A 21,540-nucleotide genomic window follows, 5' to 3' on the forward strand; every position below is an offset into this window, starting at 1 on the left:
TACATCCCGAAGAGGGGATGGGATTTGCTAATTTGTACCATTTTGTACGATGGGGAGGGGGGAGGTATTATACAAAGTACGTACATTATAAGCATACACCAAATTTAAATTTGACTTTTTCCTACACACTCCTTAAATAAATATTTAATTTTATTTAAAACATAATTATTTTAATTTTTATGAAAAAGGGGGGTATACTAATGAAATGTACTTACTCTAAGGGGGGGAGGTAAGACCTTATGTACGGTAATGTACAAAGGGGGGAGGGGGTTAAAATTTCTCCATTTTTGTGTACACACTTTTTGAACGACCCCTTATTCATAACCTCTTCACCTCCATTCCGTATATATTGTGCATCACAAACAATACAAACAAACACAATTTAATAGAATAAATATCTCCACTGTTTCATTTCTTAACAAATAAATATCAGCACAAGTTATTCATAATTAGGTTTTAAACGTAAAACATTTTAACAAATGATTTCAAATTTTTATGAATCTAAATTAAGTGCTAAGTTTTTTTTTATTTATTTATTTTTTAATTGTAGTTCCCTACAACCGAAATAAAAGAAATAATTATGTACCTTATGTTATTTCAAACTGTTTTCATGTAACTGCTGTTAAAAATGTGAGAACAAAATATTGTGCAGTGTCCTACTGCCAGATATTGTATGTTAGTGCAGTATAGCTCACATGTTTGCGGAAGTGATTTTTTCATTAAGCTATGACATTATCTCAGGTACATACATACAAATTATAAAAATAAAATTGGAGGTGAAAAGGTCAATATTTTTAATGCAATGAACAATGACTAGAAATGGACAAACTAAAATAATAACATGATAGCAGCATATCAACAAATGACTAAAAATAAAACAATGAATGTGACTAAAATAAATAAATAAATAAGGTTTCAAGTCTTTTTAAACTTTACTATAAAACATATTAGAATAATGTGAGATTTTAAGATTTAAAATAATATACTGCTTAGAGGCACCTACAAAGTACTGTTGACCATGCCTAACCAGCCAACAAATAAAACTATCCTTAATCATAAATTAAATTATTCCCCTCCCCAATGTTCTAAGTTCCCTATTTAATAGAATTGATTCCTCGGATAAAGCAACAAATACTGTGCATAAAGTTAAATAATGTGAATAAAGCACAATTAAAGGTACAGAAATGGGCACACTATAGTTTTAGTTATAATGAACAAGAACCTATCTGAATGTCTAAATACAAACGACTAAAATCATCAGTGTTAAGACTCTAAAGAAGGTTCTTATATACAGAAGTAAAACTATTTCCATACCATTTTTCATGCTTCAATCAAATTGTTTTATTTTATTTATAAGTAGCACCCGATTGTCGTGTGCAATTAATAGTAATTTAGAGCAACAATAGAAAAAAAATTTGTGGATAAGGATGCATACATTAACTTGGGCATCTATTACATTTTTTTTTCTTCTTAAAAAGTCCACTCTTTAAAATTACAATAAATACTCGTTTTAATTACTCTTGAATATTAATTAGGTTCAGATAAAGTTTTCTCACACTCAAATAACCCATATCATCAAAAAACTAATACTGGAACAACTAATATTTGTTAAAGCAGGGTCAACAGTATTTGAAAAAACATATTGTTACAATAAATCTCCAGCAGAAAAAAAAAATTTCTAAAAATATTTTTAAAAGGACTTTATAATAAAATAGTTCTAAAACTGAACAAATTTTGATCAAATATCGCGAAAAACATTCTCGCGAGCCCAGTAAATTCTTTGCTCACAATTTTTAGGCATAGTTCAATTATAACTATAGGCACTGAGTCTGTGGTTGCTCAGAAGGTTTACATAAAAAGAAGCTTGAAAAAGGGAGAAAAATAAAACATTGGTTCAGCCTTCTGTTTCCCATGGTGCAACAACACTTGTAGGGCGGCAGGGTACAGTAAGGGACACACTTACAGACGTTTCTGTGTCTCCCCCACCAGGAGAAAGTCGTGGCACCTGAAGAGTATTGGGATTGTCCTCCGGTACATTGTCACGAGAACTTGAGGGTGAAGACAACCTAATGGGCAAAATGAATGAAAACACTATTACTCCATAATAAAAGGTAATCTGCTTTTATTAACTCATAATAGTATTTAAAGGGAACATTGCTGATAAATTATCACATGAATTAAAAGTTTTAGCTCCTCATAAGTTAATTAACAGTCATACAGTAGTTTATTATTATTTTTAAACAATTAGTCTATAGTTATAGAGTGTAATCTAAAGTAATACTTATAAACCAAAAATTTAATGGGACAATGAACCTTAAAAATCATTTTTTTCATTTATAATACTAGAAAATGGTTATTATGATAAACTAACTTATTTAAAAGATTATAAGAAAAAAATTTTTGCTTCAGCCACATACAAGAAAACCTTAATTACGAAATTTCAAAAATAATGTGTGCGTGTATATATAAAAAATATGGTCTATACAGTTTATGTAGAAGGGCTATCAAATGTTTAAGCTCCCTTTATAGTTTATTTCACTTTATGAGTACTCATTCATATATCTGAAACTTTTTTCAGGTAAGTAATTATAAAATTAATCTATTCAAAGATAGTAAGTACCATACAAAAAAAAAGAATTTTTTTTTTTAGTTATAAAATTTCAGAAAAGTTGTAATTTTAAATTTTATAACTTTAGAGAGAAAGAGAGAGAGTAATAAAATTTAAAAACCCAATGTTTTCTTAAATTTTATAACTCAGAAACTATTTGGCCATTTTTGTCCACATTTGTATTTGGGCATTCAATATTTGTATATTTTAAAATTCAAAAAATGTTGACTGTACATAAAAAAAAATTTTGTGTGTGTTATTATCTTTGAGTAAATGAATTTTATAATTATCTGTTAAAAAGTTTCAAGGACATCAATAAGTACTCAAAAAGTGAAATTAACACTAAAAGAAGAGAAACATTTGGGGTTGAAACAAACCTCCTACCTTACTACTAACCAGAATGCAGCCATGGTGCGTATTTTGTTGATAAAAAAGAAAGGAAAACTGTTGTATAAAAAATCAGGCCTTACTTGTTTTAGCATACACACAGCATTGTCAAATGCATGAAACATTTATAACTTCTAAATTATTAGTCGGATCTACTTGGAATTAATTGTAAGTACAAAAATTGTATTTATGTATGAAAACCAAGACATTCATTTTCCTTTTTTCACCATCAAAATATGCACTGTGGCTGCATTTTGGTTCATATAGAAAGGCAAGAGGACAGCTTCAGCCCAAACTGTTTCAGCTCTTTTTAATGTTAATTTAACTTTTTGAGTACTTATTGATATCCCTGAAAAATTTTTACACATAATTTATAAAATTAATTTGCTGAAAGATAATAACACATGCACAAAAAATTTTTTCAATTCTAAAATATACAAATATTGGATATCAAAATACAAGTTTGAACAAAAATGGCCAAACAGTTTCCGAGTTATAAAATTTTATAAAAGTTGTGTTTTTAAGTTTTATAACTATCTCTTTCTCTCACTCTCTTTCTAGAGTTATAAAACTTAAATATATAACTCAGAAACTGTTCAACCGATTTTGGTGGTTTAAAATTTGTATAATTTATAACTCAAAAAAAATTTTATGTTAATAAGAAATATTCTTTTTTGTATGGTACTATCTTTGAAAAAATTCATTTTATATTTACTTACCTGAAAAAAGTTTCAGAGATATAAATGAGTACTGAAAAAAATAAATTAACAATAAAGAGAGCTTAAATATTTGATTGCCCTCCTTCATATACTAATTTTTGTAGTTACTGCCACTGGAATTGCTCTCTAAGCAAGAAAGACATTGTGTTTTATGAATTTTATAACATGAAGTTCAATAAAATCAAAAGTAATATGATCTAGCTAATAGTTTTGGAGTAATAAAGATTTGATGCATAAAAATACTTAATTGCAGTTTTTTAAATTCTTATAACTTTTAAACTTTTAGTCCTATCGATTTGTTTTTAGTCTCATTCAATTTAGCATGGAAAAGTACACAGGGCCCAGTACTTACCAATTAATGATCCACATTTATTCTTTTTTCAATTATTTCATTCATTTTTCTTACAGAGCCAAATACACAATATTAACTTCATTAGAAAATAATAGAATTGGATCGTAAATAGAATTGGTGAGTGAATTAAAAAGCAAGAATAAATGATACTCAGGAATTCTGTATTATATGAATTTCAAGGTAAGTTAATCTCTGAACTATATTTAAATTAAAAACTCAACAGAGAGCCAATATGAATTTACAGGAGAAGTTCTGTAGAATTTTTAATGACAAAACATGGATCAATCAAAGAGAAGCTTTTATTTAAACTCACATAATGCCAAATAGCTATGAACATATTTCATTTACACTGATAAACACCTAGGATCAACAGAGGCTAGCCAAAATGCATCATAAAAAGATATTAAAAGCAATTTTAATAAAAACAGTGCAGTCAGGGAAACATACCAAAACATAAAAAATTAAACAAATTGCATAACAAAGATGGTTGCAGCAATACAACAGTACAGTCTAACAGCTTTTTTTTAATATCGCCACCTGCATCACTCAACATGTTATATGTCTACAATAAAAATTAATGTTAATAATATGAATATGGTTTTTATTCCATTCAATTGTTCTCATTCTCTAACACTTTAAAAATTAATTCCTAACATATGTTGTATGGTGCATTAGGTTTGTACAGTTGTGTTTTATTACCACTTAACATTATGCACCTTGTGTTAGAAGGTATAAAATAAAACTTTTTAAACTTTAAGAAGCTTTAGGTAAACAAGTTTAAAAGTTGTTTTTTTTTTTCAAGATAAGAACAAAATATATAAATAGTAAAAGCAATGCATCTAAACGTTCAATTAGTCTTTTAAGTACACTAACTAGTGAGACTATATCTTAGAAATTATAGTAATCTCTTTTATTTTGAGATTTAACAAAATAGACTATGTTTATAAGGGAAATTATACATTTTTGGTTAATTTTGAAAATCTCATTTAGCTTTCCCTAATTAAATAATATACCTTAAACAGGCCTCTCAAGCCATAAAGAATAAAAAGATGACTAAGTAAATATACTAAAATGGTTTTATAAGTTTCGTGGGTTGACAATATTTCTAAACTGAACAACTATCTTTCCTGGTTCAATTCAAGACCTTATCAGAACAATTAATATCAAATTTTAAAATTCCTGACAAGCATGATGGTAATAATAAATAAGTCAATGGTTACAATAAACTTTTGGTCTCAATCCAATAAACTTTATGATATAAATTACATTAAGTATTGAAAAAATATATTTTGAATTTACCTGCTGGAGGCTAGGTTTTCCCCAGGTATACCAAGGTCATGGAGGTCACTGGTTGAGTGAGAATGCCTACTAGACATGGATGGTTCTTCCATTTCTAAACTGTGACTCATATGTGTCAAGTCCACTGAACTACCAGACAAGTGGCTTGGATTATTTCTCCTCTTGGCACCAGTAGCACTCACCATTTTTTTACGAACACCAGCTCCAAAATTGAAGAACCTAATAATAAAATAAATATTTTTCAAAAAAGAAAACAAATTAAATTTAAAAAGAGTTTTTCATTAAATTATTATACAAAGTCATGACAACTGAGCATCAAAATATATTTTTCATTTTTTGGTTTTCAATTACATTAAACATTAGCATATACATTATTAGGTTTACTTGAATTTCCACTGAACTTTTCTGCCTTAAGGCATTAGATGAATAATTTAAAGATTAACATGAAATATCAAAAGGTTGGCTGCATTAACTTGACTTTTGGCAATGTCCTCCTTTGATTACATACCCATAATGAATCTCTTCTATACCCCGAAAGCGTTGATTGAATATTAGTTTTGAATTAGCTTATATTCAGGCAGGTTGTGGGGGATTTGTCTCATGTCCTGTCCTTCAATCATCATTCTAAATTCATTATTTTGCTTAAAATGTTACTTAAATCTTCATTTTTGTAGCACGAGCTTATTAGTATTTTACAAAATAAAAAGCTTTTTTCTGAATAACGACGTGTTTTATTTTCATCATATATATATATATATATATATATATGGTCTGCAGTTATGTGAAGTATTATCTTCCATTAAATTTAATTTCTGCCTAAATTATCACAAATCCAATCCATACAATCTGCTATATTTTTCATTATGTTGTAAATAAAATATAATTGTATCAAGGCAAAATTAAAGAAAGCCAAAACTGAGAAACATACACTAGAAAAATGTAAATGTCTTCCTATACTAAGAATAACAAAAGTAGTGTGAAATAGGTCATCTGGATTTAACTCCCAGTAACTGCAGTTTCTAAAAAAAAATGCCCCTTAAAAAGCATCCTAAAGTTAATGAAAAAAAATTTTATTTGTATTATTTTTGCAATAACTCATTGCTAAGTTCACTTAAAACTCATTGTTTCGAAACTCATCAATGGAGATTTAATTATAATAATGTTTGTTATTGTGAATTTTTTAAAACTATGCAAAGAGATTTAACCTAAAAACCAAAGTATTTTTAACTTTGAGTACAATTAAGTTAGACAGAAATGCTTAAGTTCAACAAGTTTTTTAAAAATATTTATGCAAATTAGAGAGTTATATGATTATTGCCATACTCTTTCTTGTAGATCAGCATAAAAAGTTATGTACAGAATACCCTTCATGCAAAAAAGTCATAAATAATACACAAAAAAATCATAAGGAGAATGTTTTTTCATAATTAACACTAATTCAAATTGAGTCCTAGTAATATTTGTTTCCTGTTTTCAGTTCTTTTAATTTAATATCCTCTTTTTTGTATAATTAACATTTATACATAACTACTGTATTTACCATGTAAGCTAAATTAAGATGACGAAAAATGCCAGCTTAAGCTTACATGTTAAACAACGTTTTAAAGAAAAACATAGCTTATAATATTGACCAAATGTTTGTTAATATTTTTCAATAAAAATTACAAATTCAAACTGAAAAAGATACCAATTAACCTTTCATGATAAACAATTAATTCAAAACAAAAATATCTTACAATATTGACCGAAAGCTTGCTTATAATTTTTAATGAAATTTACAGCTCCTTCTGTTACAACTCTTAAAACCACCTTGGAATAGCAAGAAATTTGAGCAATAACATGGAGAACATTTGAAACAATTCTTTTTTAAGAAAATTGGTAGCATTTGTATTAAAATTACAAATCTTATCACAAAATATAACTACTTTCTATAATTAAATTTCTTTATAAAATCAATTGCTGTACAAAACTATCACAAAACGACTTACTTCTTCTTATGAGATGGATGTAAAGAATTAAGGAGTAAATTTCTGTAATGTTCAGATCGAAGAAACCTCGGGTAGGTATCTTTTTCCATAAGGGAATAAACATGAAGCAGTGCAGAATCAAACGTGTATCGAGTTGGTTTTTTCATAGCTTCTTGCACACTTTCTATTGTGCTACTATCAAGATTTACTTCACAGGGAGCATTGGGACAAAGGAATTCACTAGAATTGAATAAATAAAAGAAATTAATGAAAATATTTATTTACTTTACGAATTCAAAATTTCTTTGAAAGTGAAAATCAACAACAATTAATTTATAAACACAGAAATCGATATTTGTTTAATCCATGAATGAAGTCCATTGCAACTTACATATTTTTTTTTAAATAAACTACTTCGATAGTTATGGAATTTCACGGCAAAGAGATTTATCTGTGTCACTTTAGAGTATAAACTATTTATTTAATCTATGGATTAACCCCATAGCAACTTACATATTTCTTTAAAAGCCATTTCAATTTATCAATGTCTATTTGAAGTATGAAAAGCAATTTCTTACACAAATGGAAACAACTTTAAAAATAAAATGTGCAGATATTCCGAGGAAATGAAAAAGAAATAATAAGGAGTATGTATATGCATAAAAGAGTAAAAATATCAGGGGTCTGTCCAGACATTTTGTAAAAGGTCCGTTTTTGTAAAATTGTGAAAAAAATTACTCGTAATATGTGAATATAAAATAAACGTTATTTCACATTCTTTCAACCAGGGTCCTGCTTTCGTGAATTTGTGCAAATAGGGTCCTGTTATTGCAAAAAACTTTTTCAAAGTGTTTTTAAATTGTAAAGACATACAAGATTATGCTCAACACTGTAAAATTATAATAAAAAAATTAAATTTCAAGAAATAAACAGCAATTGCTGCTACTAAATTAGAGATGCAACATACAAATACTTGGTATTTAGCCTATACTGCTGAAAACAGAATATTCATTTCGGACGAATAAAGGAAGAAGCGTCTGACGAAGACAAAACTTAAATAGTTTGTTTACGTTTGTCTTTCTTTCCCCCCTTTCCGTTGAAGGGTTTATTCGATAAACAAAACTTAATCGGACCCTTCACAAATTTGTTTATCTTTATTAAAAGATAAATTATTTTGTGAAGGAAAAGATAAATTATTTAAAAGATAAATTATTTTGTTAACGGACCCAAATTTCTTCTAAACAGACCCCTGAACATAAAGCACATACCATAATAATCAAGTTTGTAAAATAGTTTAAAAACAGTATAATTGAATTTGGGATATCTAATACTGAAAATTATAACATTAATTAGCCAGTTGTAGAAAGACAATTTATCTTTTTAAATGCATTAAGTACTGGCCAATTTTCGCTATAACTCTCTTAAGTGAAAGTAACAGATAACCTATTGCCATGGAAACGAAAGTAAAACCTACTGTGGAAATATTAAATAAATTATGTTCTCCAAAACCAAACCAAAGTGACACAGCTAACTCCATGTCCCTATTCCAAGTGACTTATCTTCGTTAGCATGCTAGTCTGGTATTGAGAAGAAATCTTGTGAAATTTGCAGAGAAGTGTTGGTAAAAACAATATTCAAAAGTTAAATAAAACAAATATCATTACATGTTTTCATGTGATGTGCTCCTTGATTTACATAAAAACATTTAGATAAATGCACAAAACATAGATGTTAGCACAAGTCAAGCAAAAGATAATGTAAACTCATTGGGCTGGATATTTTAAACTTGAAAAATTTCACGGCGTTGCAAACTAAAAGCATATTAAAACAAAGTGATGAGCATGTAATGTGTTTCTGTATCAGCATAGAGTTTCAAATTATAATCTACAAATCCTTTGAGGTAAAATAAACTGCATAATAATTTAGAGCATTGACATATTGCAGTGTCCTAAATTAAATTGAACTTTCAAGTGTAACATAAATGTTATATCACAGCTTAGAACTTCACAGACAAGTCACAAAAAATAACTTTAACTTTTCTTAACTAATTAAATTTACCTTCCCAATCAAAATTGTCGATTTTTCCCTCTGATACAGATGCTTGATTCCAACTTATATAAATGTTACACTTTGAAGAAATGCTTATAAAACTTAGTTACCTGCCTTTTTAAATGCTTAAACATGAAACAATCTCATTAACAAATAATTTAATTTTTTAATTAGGGGTTTTTTACGAACAAGAAACAGAATATTATGTTTCTGTATACTTCAGAAGTATAAGAATACTTTAGATTCTAATTTTTTATAACGAATATGCAAAAATAATTAGAATTTAAAATTTGGCACATCTACACACTACAGTACAACTTGTTCAACTGTAATTATTTGCATACAGAATGTATTTGTGCATTAATACAAGTTATTAAAAATTATTTGTCACAACAGAAATTCTTTTTTTTTTATCATAAGAAATTGGACACAATTTCTAGAGAAAACAATTTTATAAATTTTCATAATCATTTCCTTTCATTTATTTTTAGTTTTTCTTAATTGTTTGCTAAAACAACTTTTTGAATCTCAAATTGTGTCACAACAATATTTTGCAACAAGACGTTGTGTAAGAAAGTGAACAAAATTCTATTATCACTGCATTTTCTTTCAATTCTGATTTTTGTTGTTCTATTTCAAATTATTAACAATTTCTTTTTTTAAATTTTGGTTCCAAAAAAAATACACTATCTTAAGAGAGTTTCTGAATCACAGAATGTTGCACAGTAAAATACTTCAGCTAAATTTTGGAATTTGATTTTTAAAAAATGCATCATCTTTCAATACAAATATTTTATCAAAAAGTAAACATGTACTACCCAGGACAGGGTTTAAGCTGAGTCTAAAAATTCATTAGCAAAAAAGCTAAAATCCGAAAAAAAGTTTTAGCAAAATGCTAAAATGCCATTAGGCTTATAAAATTACTTTATATCAAACAAGTACTGTAAGTTATCTGACAAAGAATAGCTTAATGTACAAGAATATCAAAAAGAATACCTATAACAAAAAAAAAACACATTTATTATTTATCAAAACATTTTGGTTTATAATTAACAATCTTCCTTTCTTTCATGTTTGCCCATTTTACAAATGCTTCTTGAAAGTTAAATGCACTTTCAGGGCCCTCAATTAATCATTAACAAATTGTTTACATGGTTGATTAACAACCTGTTTCGAATATTAGTTTTAATCAAATTAAGGCAGCTAAAGCCCCTTTCACAGTCAACAGTGTGCATTGGTATTGTTGCACAATACTCTATAACAGAAGTTATTAATGGGTACTGTTCAGACCCATCATTGGTATATAAAAATAAAAGTAATTCATTAAATGACATGTTTTTACATCGTTGCATTAAGATGTGTTTAAATAATCCCCATTCACAAAGTAATTCAGTTTCTGTAAACTGAAAATCTTTTCTGGGAGATTCCGAAAACAAATTGAAAATGCAACGGATTTCCTTTACACTATAATGCTGTAATTCTTCCGAACTATGGGGCATCCTGCTAGGTATAAATATATTGAACATTTCGATTTTATCCAAATCTCCCTATCTATCAGTAATATTTTCAATGATACAGTTTAAAAAATTGTGCATCAAATTACGGAATCTTTCCCTCTGTTTCAGTCCATCTAAAATTATATGGCCCTGAAACTCAAATTTTTCACTTTCCTTCTTAGGCACATCATCTAAAAAACTCATATAATGAGTGCCGGTGCCATTTCTTATTTCTTCTAAACTTGAAATACAAGCCTTCACATTTGATTGAACATATTCAAAATTTAAATTAGATTTTTGAAATATGAGGCTTAATTTATTAATGTTGAACATGATATCATTCATGATGGCAGTGGTTGCTAAAAACAAAAAAGTAGTTATATTTTTTAACAACCCTTGAGCAACAGGACGTTTGTCTTCCATTAAAACACTAACAAGAGCTTGCCAGTTGCAATCCAGAGCTGTAACTGAATTCCCCAAAGACAACCACCGAGTTGTTGATAACTTTATGAATTTCCTTGATTTTTGTTCAAGGATATCTTGAACATTCTTCAATCGCCTAGTATTTGCAGGGGAGCATTCAAATTAAGAGTGAATTCTTTTTATTATGTCCTGAAACTTTACCAGGTAAGCATTCTCAGACACTGCTTGGCTCACGGCTAATGCTAGCCTATGTGCCACACAATGTACTGAAATTAAATGCGGATTTTGGTTTTTGAACAGAGCAGCAACCCCCGCTCTAACACCAGTCATAACTGAAGGTCCATCTGTACCTAAGGATGAGCATTTTGTAACATCTATTTTCAAACTCTCAAGTGTCTTTATCAAAGAAGAATAAATAAAATTAGCACTTGCACCCTCCATTTCTACTAGACTTAGATAATGTGTAGACAATCTACCTTGATGAAGCACTTTTAGGTAGATAATTAAACTTTGATCTATGGAAACATCCGTACATTCATCAATTATGACGGAGAACCATCTTGCTGAATTAACTTTATGCAGTATTTTTTCTTGAATGGTCATGGCAAGAGCCATTTCCATGTCCCGAATGCTGTCATAACTTTCATAAGAGGCTGCACCTATATTCAATCCACTGAGACTGGAACAACCTAAATCTATGCACAAATCTTTTATTGAACTGAACTTTCTAGTAGCCAAATGTTCCTTTGCTTGCATATAGACTATTTTCATTGCTGAAATAACTGATTCATTAGCACTGGAAATTGATTTTGCAACAGATTTCCCGGAACAGAATTTAGTAAAATCCTTTAGCAAAAATGCGAAAATGCTTTGTTGAATTTTAGCATTTTTGAGGGGTCTTTTCGCATTTTGCGAAAAAAGCTACCGTAGCGGAAACCCTGACCCAGGATGACCACACTCGAGACAAAATCAAATTTCTTGATTTCTCAAGGTAAAATTTGAGAAATATGTTATTAAATTCAACTAAAAATTTAACAACTTTTAGCATTTAAAAAAAAAACTTTTAAGAACATATTGTTTGAAATTTATAACTTAAGAATTTAAAGAAATTCAATGTAAACGTAAGAAATTATTCTTAAAAGGAAATCAAAACAATGAACATAAAAAAGGCACTAATTTAATCATTAAAATAGCAGTTCATGAATAATTTAGCAATTTATAAATATCAGTTTAATTTTTCTTAGCTGTAATAGAATGACTATTGTAAGCAGAAAAGTTTTTATTCATTTCCAAAACACTTCTAAAAATCATAAATACTTTTATATCTCACATGTAATTGCAAGTAGTGATAGTCACAATTTTAAATAAAATTTATCAAAAAAATCAAACATTAAAGCATATAACTTGTAATCACTTTAAATGCAAAGATTTCGAAAAAAAAAAAAAACTCTAAGAGCTGTGGATATTGGATATGAGCAAAGAACGTTTGCAAAATCTAATTTTTAAAAAAAAGAATGTCAGAAGTTTATAGTGAATTGTCCCCAAGAATTCTAGGTTTTTAAATGTAGTATCATTTTCAAAATCCCTGAGAATTCAAATTTTCAAAGTAAATGGCCAGTCTGTACATACCAAGCTGCCATAATCTTCAAAACATTCATAAGTAGTAACTAAAAAGTTTTTCTAACTACTAGAAATTTTAAAATTACATTAAATATAGATCAAAAAAAAATTTTAAAACAAAAAGCATACATTAAGGACTTAATGAGACAAAAAGATGACAGCCTGCTCTAGATACTTTTGTTTCATATCACAAACAATAACATAAAATTCAGAATACATAAAACCTAATTTCAAAACAAAGCAGAAGAAAACAAATTGTTTTTTCTAACAAATTACAGCCACAAATATATCATTTAAAAGAAAGAAAGTACACAAAATTACTTGTAAATTGCTTGAACTTTTTTCTCGATATCTGTCTTACCACCACGTCTTAGAGACTGCACTGCTTTCCAAAACAGAATATTCTCATGACTATATTCTGTTTGTAGATATCGCTCAAATTCTTTAATGCCGGTAGGATCATTTAGCAAGTCTTCAAGAGATATTGCCCACAGCTTTACTCGTTGCTCTGTTGGTACTAAAACCCTTAAAACAAATTAAAAAACTTCATTTTACTAACTTTGACATCAATACTTCCGTAAAATCTGAAGATAACTAAAATAACTTTCGAAAAAACAATTAAAACCATATATTATAGTTGACCACCAGTGATAAGGTGGTTAACTATAACATACGATTTTAATTGCTCTCACCATTGTTATCACCATTATAGAAAATATTAAAGTTTTACTTAACATTGCGGCATAATTTGATCATTTAAAAATTATTAATATAAATTTTTAGTTATCTCTAGGACACAAATAAAAATGTATTAGTTAACAATAAAAAGTAAAAGATCTTCCACTGAATTAGAAGAGATATGTTAACTTTATTATAGTTTAAATATAATAATATATTTAGAATAGTTTCAATAGAAAACATTAAGTCCTTTCATAAATTAAGTCATTTTTTGCTAATTGTTCTGATATTTCTCCTTAAAGGTATTTTACTTTTATACTTTTAAGAGTATATTAAAGCAATGGTATGATCTGTTCTGTTGACATAAAATCATATATAAAAGGAATCTTACGTCACTACTACTCAAGCAAGAAGACTAGATGACTTTAAAAGAAAGACAAATTATAGTAGACATAAATCCTCATTTTTGAAATCAGATTACACTTTGAAATGCACTACATTATGAAAACACTCTTCCAAAATAAGTTTTAAACCAACAATCAATCCTGTTTTCCTGAATCGGAGTTTTCGTATAAGACTTTTGTATATTTTGCACGTTTATTTAAATAAATAGCATCACTCTTTCATTATGCTTGTGCCTCTCTTGGAGTTCTCACCCCCATAGTTTGAGAACATTGGTTAAAAGATACTAAGAAAATCTCATTAATTAATATCTTAAAAAATTTTGAAAGGAAGAATAGAAGATAATTATCTTAAAAACAAGAACAATTTTCACTACTAAAATATACTTTAATTTTTTAAGATCAATCAAGTTAAACCGGTTCAAGTAGTATTATATTCAATCCAAAATTAATAAAAATTAAAAGAGCAACATTAATTATATAGAAACATTAAAATTTCGACATTAAAATTAAAATGGTAACATTTAATGCATTAAAAAAGTCATTGCTTATGAAAAAATATATATTATTTCATAGAAGAACTCAATACTGTTTTTAAACTTGTAATCTACATTTTATTTAAAGTTAGGTAACAGTATATTTTATTTTTAACTGCTATTATACAAACAGTTTCTCATATTAACCATAACAGAAAAATAAATTGCTAAATACATGTAAAAACGTTATTGATTTCATAGCAAGAGAAAATAGCATTCGCATATTTAAAATCAACTTTTTTTTAAAATCAATTTGAAGTATATTAGCGCTTGTCCAGAAAAACCAGAGTGAACCACTAAATTAAAATATGAAAAAAAATCTGTTACATTTACACAGTAAATAGTTAAATTTACACAAACATAAAGCTGCATACAATTTCATTTTCGTAGCAATAGTACTTTCTGCACAATTAAAAACCACATTTAAAAAATAATTGAAGTATCAAAAGTTGGCTGTAGCAACCACAACATTACAGTGAACAGTAAAATTAACATATGCGATTTGGCAATTTTTTTAAATATAAATAAGAATATTTGGAAATGTAAATGATTACAAACAATATTTATAATCAATATTAAAATATAGAATTATTTACTCTCGGTTATTGAGTGTCCATAGTGTGGGATCTTCACTTATCCAAGGATTAGAAGGCAACACACCAACAATAAAGGAGTCAAATTCGATGTATTCTTGACAGTGATTTAGAAGACTAAAAAAAAGGCACTCATGAGTATAATTTTGGAAAAGTAATGATCAGCATATACTAGGGAACAAACAAACCTAAATAAACCCATGTTTAACCTTTTAGTTGGGAATTACTAATCCCTCTCTGTTAAAGCTTGAAAAATCTTTAATGATTCCACCTTTATTTAGCTAACTGGGTATAAGCAGTTCTAGTTGATTTAAACCCAAAACCGATTTTTACATTACACATTATTATACTGAGAAAGCGTGTACTCTACAATGGCTCTTAATCTTAAAAATACATTACAATTATCTTAATATAGTACAAAATATCGAGCAAGGGTTATTTATGTATTACCTATTAATATATAGCTATAAAAGCATAGATAACATAATTTTGGGCTTCATACAAGCTAGTTGGAACTAGTTTTAGGCATATAAAAGTAGAAATATGGGAGATTCTTCTGGTGTTGACTGATTAGGATAGGTAATCCATAAATTGTAATGGATAGATAATTCAAAATTAGGATATTTTGCTACAGACAAGTAGCCATTTCTAGCATTTTTAACAAAGGCTACTTTTTAAAACATGTGGCCATGTTTTCAAATGATAAAAATTTTAAACAATTAAAAAAAAACTGTTGATATTAATAAAGTAACACCCTTCTTTAAAAGCATTTCTCAAAATATTGAAAAGATTACAAGATTCATTTCTAAAATAAGGAAAAATGCTAATAAACAGGCATAAAATAAAGTAATTCTCAAAATAGTACAAAATATTCCTTATAATTAGATATTTATTAAAAAATATTAATAAAAAATACATGGTGTACATTTTTAATATAAAAAAATGGAAAACCTGCGGCAATTGGCAAATTTTTAATGCACATTTATTATATTTAGTCACCATGTGGCCAATGGAGCCCTTTAATTTTGCCTTTTAGCTAATCTCCATCCTAGACAATTAAGCCAAGGTTTATCTTTGATTCTTGCTTTACTTGCAATACAAATAAATAAATCACTTCAACAAAAAAAAGATAAAATTTTCATAATACTATAGAAATATAATTATTATGGATAACCTGTAAGAGATGAATTTAAACTAAGTCTTTGAAAAAAAATTAATCTGTATAAACAAACAATATACACAAAAGTTATATACATTATTGTATTTATTTCAAAGGAATTTTTTTTACTACTGTAGCAATGTGTGAGAAGTAAAACAGAGTATGTTTTTTAAAATTCTACATTATAAACATTAAAACTGATTTCGTGGTAATATAAATTTTTAAAAAGTTGGTTATGTACAATGAATTTTGAAATAAGAAATTAATTTGTTCCAAAAAATCAACTCTCCAAGCTATGACCAAGCAAATAAAGGCATATTTTGAGAAATTATTGCTCCCTTTAGTATCTCTCAAAAAGATCAAGAACAATTGTGATAAGAGCATCTGATCACTTGAATGGAATAACAGCAGTTATGGTGTTGACCAGTTATAGCTAGCAGGAATGTATTTGAAATAAAATATTAAAACTGGGATACTAAAAGAAATTAATAAAAGATAAACAAGAAGTGAACTGAAAAGAATTGAGTAAGTAGTTTCGGTAGTTGGAAAGAGAAACCAAGCAGAGTTTTTCATTCATAAATATTTTTCTGAAATACTTAATAAAATAAAATTTAAAATAGCAAATTAAAATTAAAAAATAAAGGCAAACAGATTTTAGATGGTGCATAAACGTGGATAATGACTGAAACTGGTTAATTTTAAAATCTGCTCAGCTACTGAATACTAAACAGTTCTTTTTTTTCCCTCAATTTTCCAACAAGATGGCTTTCATGCTTGTAGCATGGAATCAGTAATACAGTTAATTAATAAAAATCAGTGCATGAGAGCTTGATGAAAATTTATGACACTAATACCATTAGTAGCTTTCATGTAGGATAAGTTTCCTTTTGCCATTTGCCTACAGTACTAATGGTAACCAATTTAAGTAAGAATACAGGGTCAATTGTTTTGTTACCATTCTAGAGCAAGTTTCAACTCAGGGTTGCCAAAATAGACAACAACAACAAAAAAATGGTTGAAAAAGGATTTAAAAAAAGATGTCACCAATGATAATGTCAATAAATTTTATTTTAGACTTTATTTTAAATAATTCTAGCAAAGTAAGTTTAGTATAATTTTTTTTAATTCAACACAATTAATTTTAAACAGTTTTTCTGTGTCTGGTATTGTTACATGAATTGTTTAATTTTATATGCCCTTATTAACTCAAAAACTATTCATACACAATATTTTTTGCATTCCTTTGACTTTGAGATATCCACAATTGAATGCATCGATCAAAGTCACAAGGAAGAGGAAAGGTATAAAAAATAAATAAAATTTCAAAATATGGAGCATCTGACAATCAAAATATTGAACAATTTTTCTCCCAAAGAAAATAAAAGAAACATTTATAAAATAAAATTTAAGCATTAATAAATTAAAATATCTAAAATGAATTTTTAATCATCTCAAAAAATAAGCAATAATAACATACTACAATAATATTTCATTGTTACCCTTAAATAAGATCACAATAATTTTTTTCATTGGCTTAATTAACCCTTTAATTATACTACTGGGATTATTTTTTTACTGAACTTTACAACAGGTTTTCAACTTCATACTTAAATTAATAGAATTTAGATAAGATGTTATATAGAAAATGTGTAAAATATAAAATAAGAGGCATCTGTGAAAAGGTTGAATCAATTTTAAAAATAATTCATTAAATAAAATTCAAGGTGTAAAAATACATTTTACCAAATCGCAGAAAAATTAAATCAACAATTATTGTCTTAAAATATTAGGTTAGTTACAAAATGGATTGTATTATTAATAAAATATAAAAAGATTGTAAAGTATTATAAAATATTAGAAAAATATTTACACTATTTTTTAAGCAAAGAACAAATTTCAATTAAAACAAAACTTATACTTTTTAATAGAAAACTATATGAATATTTGGAGATAAGGAAAATTTTATTTTTAGATACAGTGACCACCAATAATCTAGCAGGAAAAAGGTTAGCCTGGAAAAAACTTCTTCGGAAGGATAAGGCCCACCCTGGGCTGTCGAGCCATTGATGATGGTGATGATGATGTTCACCAATAATAAAATTACTTGATTACAAAATCAGTCACTTTTTAAAATAAAATATGCAAGAACAAAAGCATTTCAATATTAAAGAATGCTTAATAAATTCCTAATTGTTGTTTTGAAAAATGAAGTTTATGAAGAGCTTATCTTTAAAAAATAAAGAACTCACTGCATTTTCTAGTCTAAATAAATAAAACTTGCTATATTCTCAAGTTTTGAAAGCATACAAATAACAAATTTCATTCTGACTCCAACAAACAAGAAGAATAAAGTAACAGGAGTTAATTATCCTTCTTCCGAAAATTAAAAGTCATTAAGTCTTAAAAAGTTATAAAACAGGGAAAATTTTGATGTTATGGAATGCTTATCATCATTCAATATCAATGATCATCACTCATTCTAATAGTCAATATAAGTCAAAACTATGGACAGTGAATGTCAGGAAAGCACTTTATATTTTAAAATGAATTTTAAAAAGAGATTGGCAGTTTCAAAAACTTTCAGAAACATTTAAACCATGTTTAATGTAATTTTAAATTTTGCTAATCAAATAAATATACTTATATTTTAAACTACTTCTCTAAATTAAAAACTGTAACTCATGTCTAATTAAAAGACAGAGGTAGATTCAATCAAAATTAAATATAAACGCAGTAATAATTTTTTTTTCCAATCGTAAATACTACGATAAGGTTCCTAAAATCAAGTGTTCTTGGAACGGAAGTAATTTTAATAAGCGGCAGACACTGTATTACAGTAAATTATTTGAGTGTATCATTAAAAAATACTTTAGCGCTCAACAAACTTTGACGGTATAATGAGCACAAGAATATTGATAATCAATCTTTAAAATAATATTGATCAAAAAATGTTACAACAGCATTATTCTAGTAAGTGTAGATTACTGGTAAGTACATAGTACTAAATTTACTACAGATTTAAATCATAGAACAATCACAACTTAAAAAGCACTTAAAACTAAGTAGAACTAAATGAACTTGTAACATGAAGTGTTACTATCTTACTAACAAAAATACACAAATTTTAATTAACATTTAAAGTATTAGCAAAAGAATTTAATCACTTTAAAACTTTTATACAAGGAAAAGTAAATTTAAGTCCATTAAAATAATATAGCTTACACATTATCCTAATCAACAAATAAATAAATTACATCAAAGTGGAAATCAGAAATATTAATAATACCTTTCAACGATTTGAGAAGGTTTGACCCGTGGTTTGTTCAAACTTTTGAGTAACAAGGCTTTCTGTAAATTAACATTAGTGTGAATTACATTAAACATTAAATAAGAAATCAAAAACTCATTCTATTGTAATTAATAATACTATCATATATCAAAGCTGTCCTAGTTATACTTACTTCTCGCCTTAAATCTTCAAGAGTTTTTTTCTTTACCTTTCTGCTTGCTAATGGAGTTTTTTCAAGACAACTAGGAGTACCTGGCTGTAAAATACAAATACTTTATTTCAATAATTAGTTGATTAAAAGTTTATTAATCTTTTATTGCATTTAAATTATGCATTACTTACTGATACATTTCAAATATAAACTCTATATGAAATAAAAGAAAATAAAAAGTGAATCAATTGCATAGAATAAGTGTATCTAGATGTAAATAAATACAAAAGTTTATAAACCTATCACTGATGCTGTTGTAAACAATATTTTTTTAATTATTTTCATTATTTTATTAAATTAAATTATGATCAAAATTTTAATTTTCACCAAACAATTTTTCATTTAACAAAACAAAATCTATGAATTGTAATGTTCCAAAAAATCAATCAAATGCTTCATTTCAAGTTTAATTTTTTATTAACTTTAAAATGTCAGTTATCTCTATCTAAGCATTATCTATAAACATGTAAATATTTTGAGTGTATGAATAAATGTTAAAGAAATATTTCTATACATTTAAAATAAATTTATAAAAAATCAATAAAAAAATTGAGTTGCATTTCTTTTCTTAAACTAAAAGTAAATTACTTCTCAGAATAACTAGCTCAATATATTTTCCATCAAAGGTGTTTCTTTTTTCTTTAAATTTATATGTATAAACAATGAATATGTTACAGCTAAATAACATTTAAAAATAAAATAAGGAAATTTTAAAATAGTAACTGGATAAGAAAACCAAACAATTTAGAATAAAGACTGTAGTTTCCATGTTTTTGTAGTAATTTTATGAATAAATATCACAATTAAAAACATCGAAACTACAATTATTCAAAGAAATATTCTGTATGCAATAGTTTAGTTTCTCAGACTGATATTTTATGGTAGAAATTAATTTTGAAATATTTGGTTAGAAAAGTAAAAAAATATTTTCTTTCATACATCTTAGTTTTTAGTGGTTGAGTACAACTGTTTAATTACACTACTGGACATTAAAATTGCTACACCAGGAAGGCGACACACCATGAACGTGAAATTTGCAGGACAGGTAAAGCATGAATAACTTATCAGCACATTCATGCAAAGCAGGCGGTGGTAGCAACACCTACATTGTGTATAAAAGAGATTTGACAGTAAGTTTCTCATACAGAAATTTAATTTGAGCGTAGTTCTTGGGTAAAAAAGTTTTTATGTTTCTTGTAAGAAGGAGAAATGCCTACCAGAACGTGTCTGAGTTCGATCAAGGTCGAATTGTGGCCTGCTGGAATTGCAGTCTATTCTACCGAAGTATTGCTGCTTGTTTTAGTCGAGATCCCATGACTGTTAGCAGAATATGGAATTGATGGGCTCATGACGGTCATATGGAACGCTGTGCAGGATCTCAGCGGCCCCCCATCACTAACAGCTGAGTATTCAGACATGTTATCCACATGGCCTTAAGGGATTGTACAGCTGCGTCACAAACCCTGAGTCAACAAATGGAGTCATTTACAGGACAAGTGTCTGCAGAAACAGTTCGACAACGTTTGCAGCAGCATGGACTGTTAGCGCGGCTACCATGGCTTCGGCTATGATGGTACTATGATGGCACGGCTACCATGGCCAGCACGTTATCCTGATCTATTACCAATTGAAAATGTCCGGTCAATGGTTGCTGAATGAGTGGCACGCCACCACTTGTCAGACGCTACAGTCGAGAAAAATTGGCATAATGTTGAAGCCGCATTATTCGTATTCCTTCCTGGTGTAGCAATGT

At 27.7% G+C, this 21,540-nt stretch overlaps 1 protein-coding gene across 6 annotated transcripts in view; it reads right to left on the bottom strand.

Annotated features, from left to right (window-relative positions):
• Nucleotides 1-284: 284 nt before the first annotated feature.
• Nucleotides 285-21,540, bottom strand: part of LOC107452726 (regulator of G protein signaling 7) — a 98,282-nt gene continuing 77,026 nt past the window's right edge. For all 6 annotated transcript variants that reach the window (XM_071177685.2, XM_016069294.4, XM_071177684.2 and 3 more), the window contains 7 exons: nt 19,749-19,832; nt 19,574-19,635; nt 15,132-15,245; nt 13,242-13,445; nt 7,354-7,572; nt 5,366-5,584; nt 285-2,066 (listed from right to left, as the gene is read on the bottom strand). In XM_071177685.2, the coding sequence (XP_071033786.1) occupies nt 1,895-2,066; nt 5,366-5,584; nt 7,354-7,572; nt 13,242-13,445; nt 15,132-15,245; nt 19,574-19,635; nt 19,749-19,832 (1,074 nt within the window). In that variant the 3' untranslated portion in view covers nt 285-1,894. The remainder of the gene's footprint in view (nt 2,067-5,365; nt 5,585-7,353; nt 7,573-13,241; nt 13,446-15,131; nt 15,246-19,573; nt 19,636-19,748; nt 19,833-21,540) is intronic.

The sequence above is a fragment of the Parasteatoda tepidariorum genome, chromosome 2 (genome assembly GCF_982258835.1).
Source record: "Parasteatoda tepidariorum strain Cologne lab strain chromosome 2, Ptep-v5.0, whole genome shotgun sequence".
Classification (NCBI taxonomy): domain Eukaryota; kingdom Metazoa; phylum Arthropoda; class Arachnida; order Araneae; family Theridiidae; genus Parasteatoda; species Parasteatoda tepidariorum.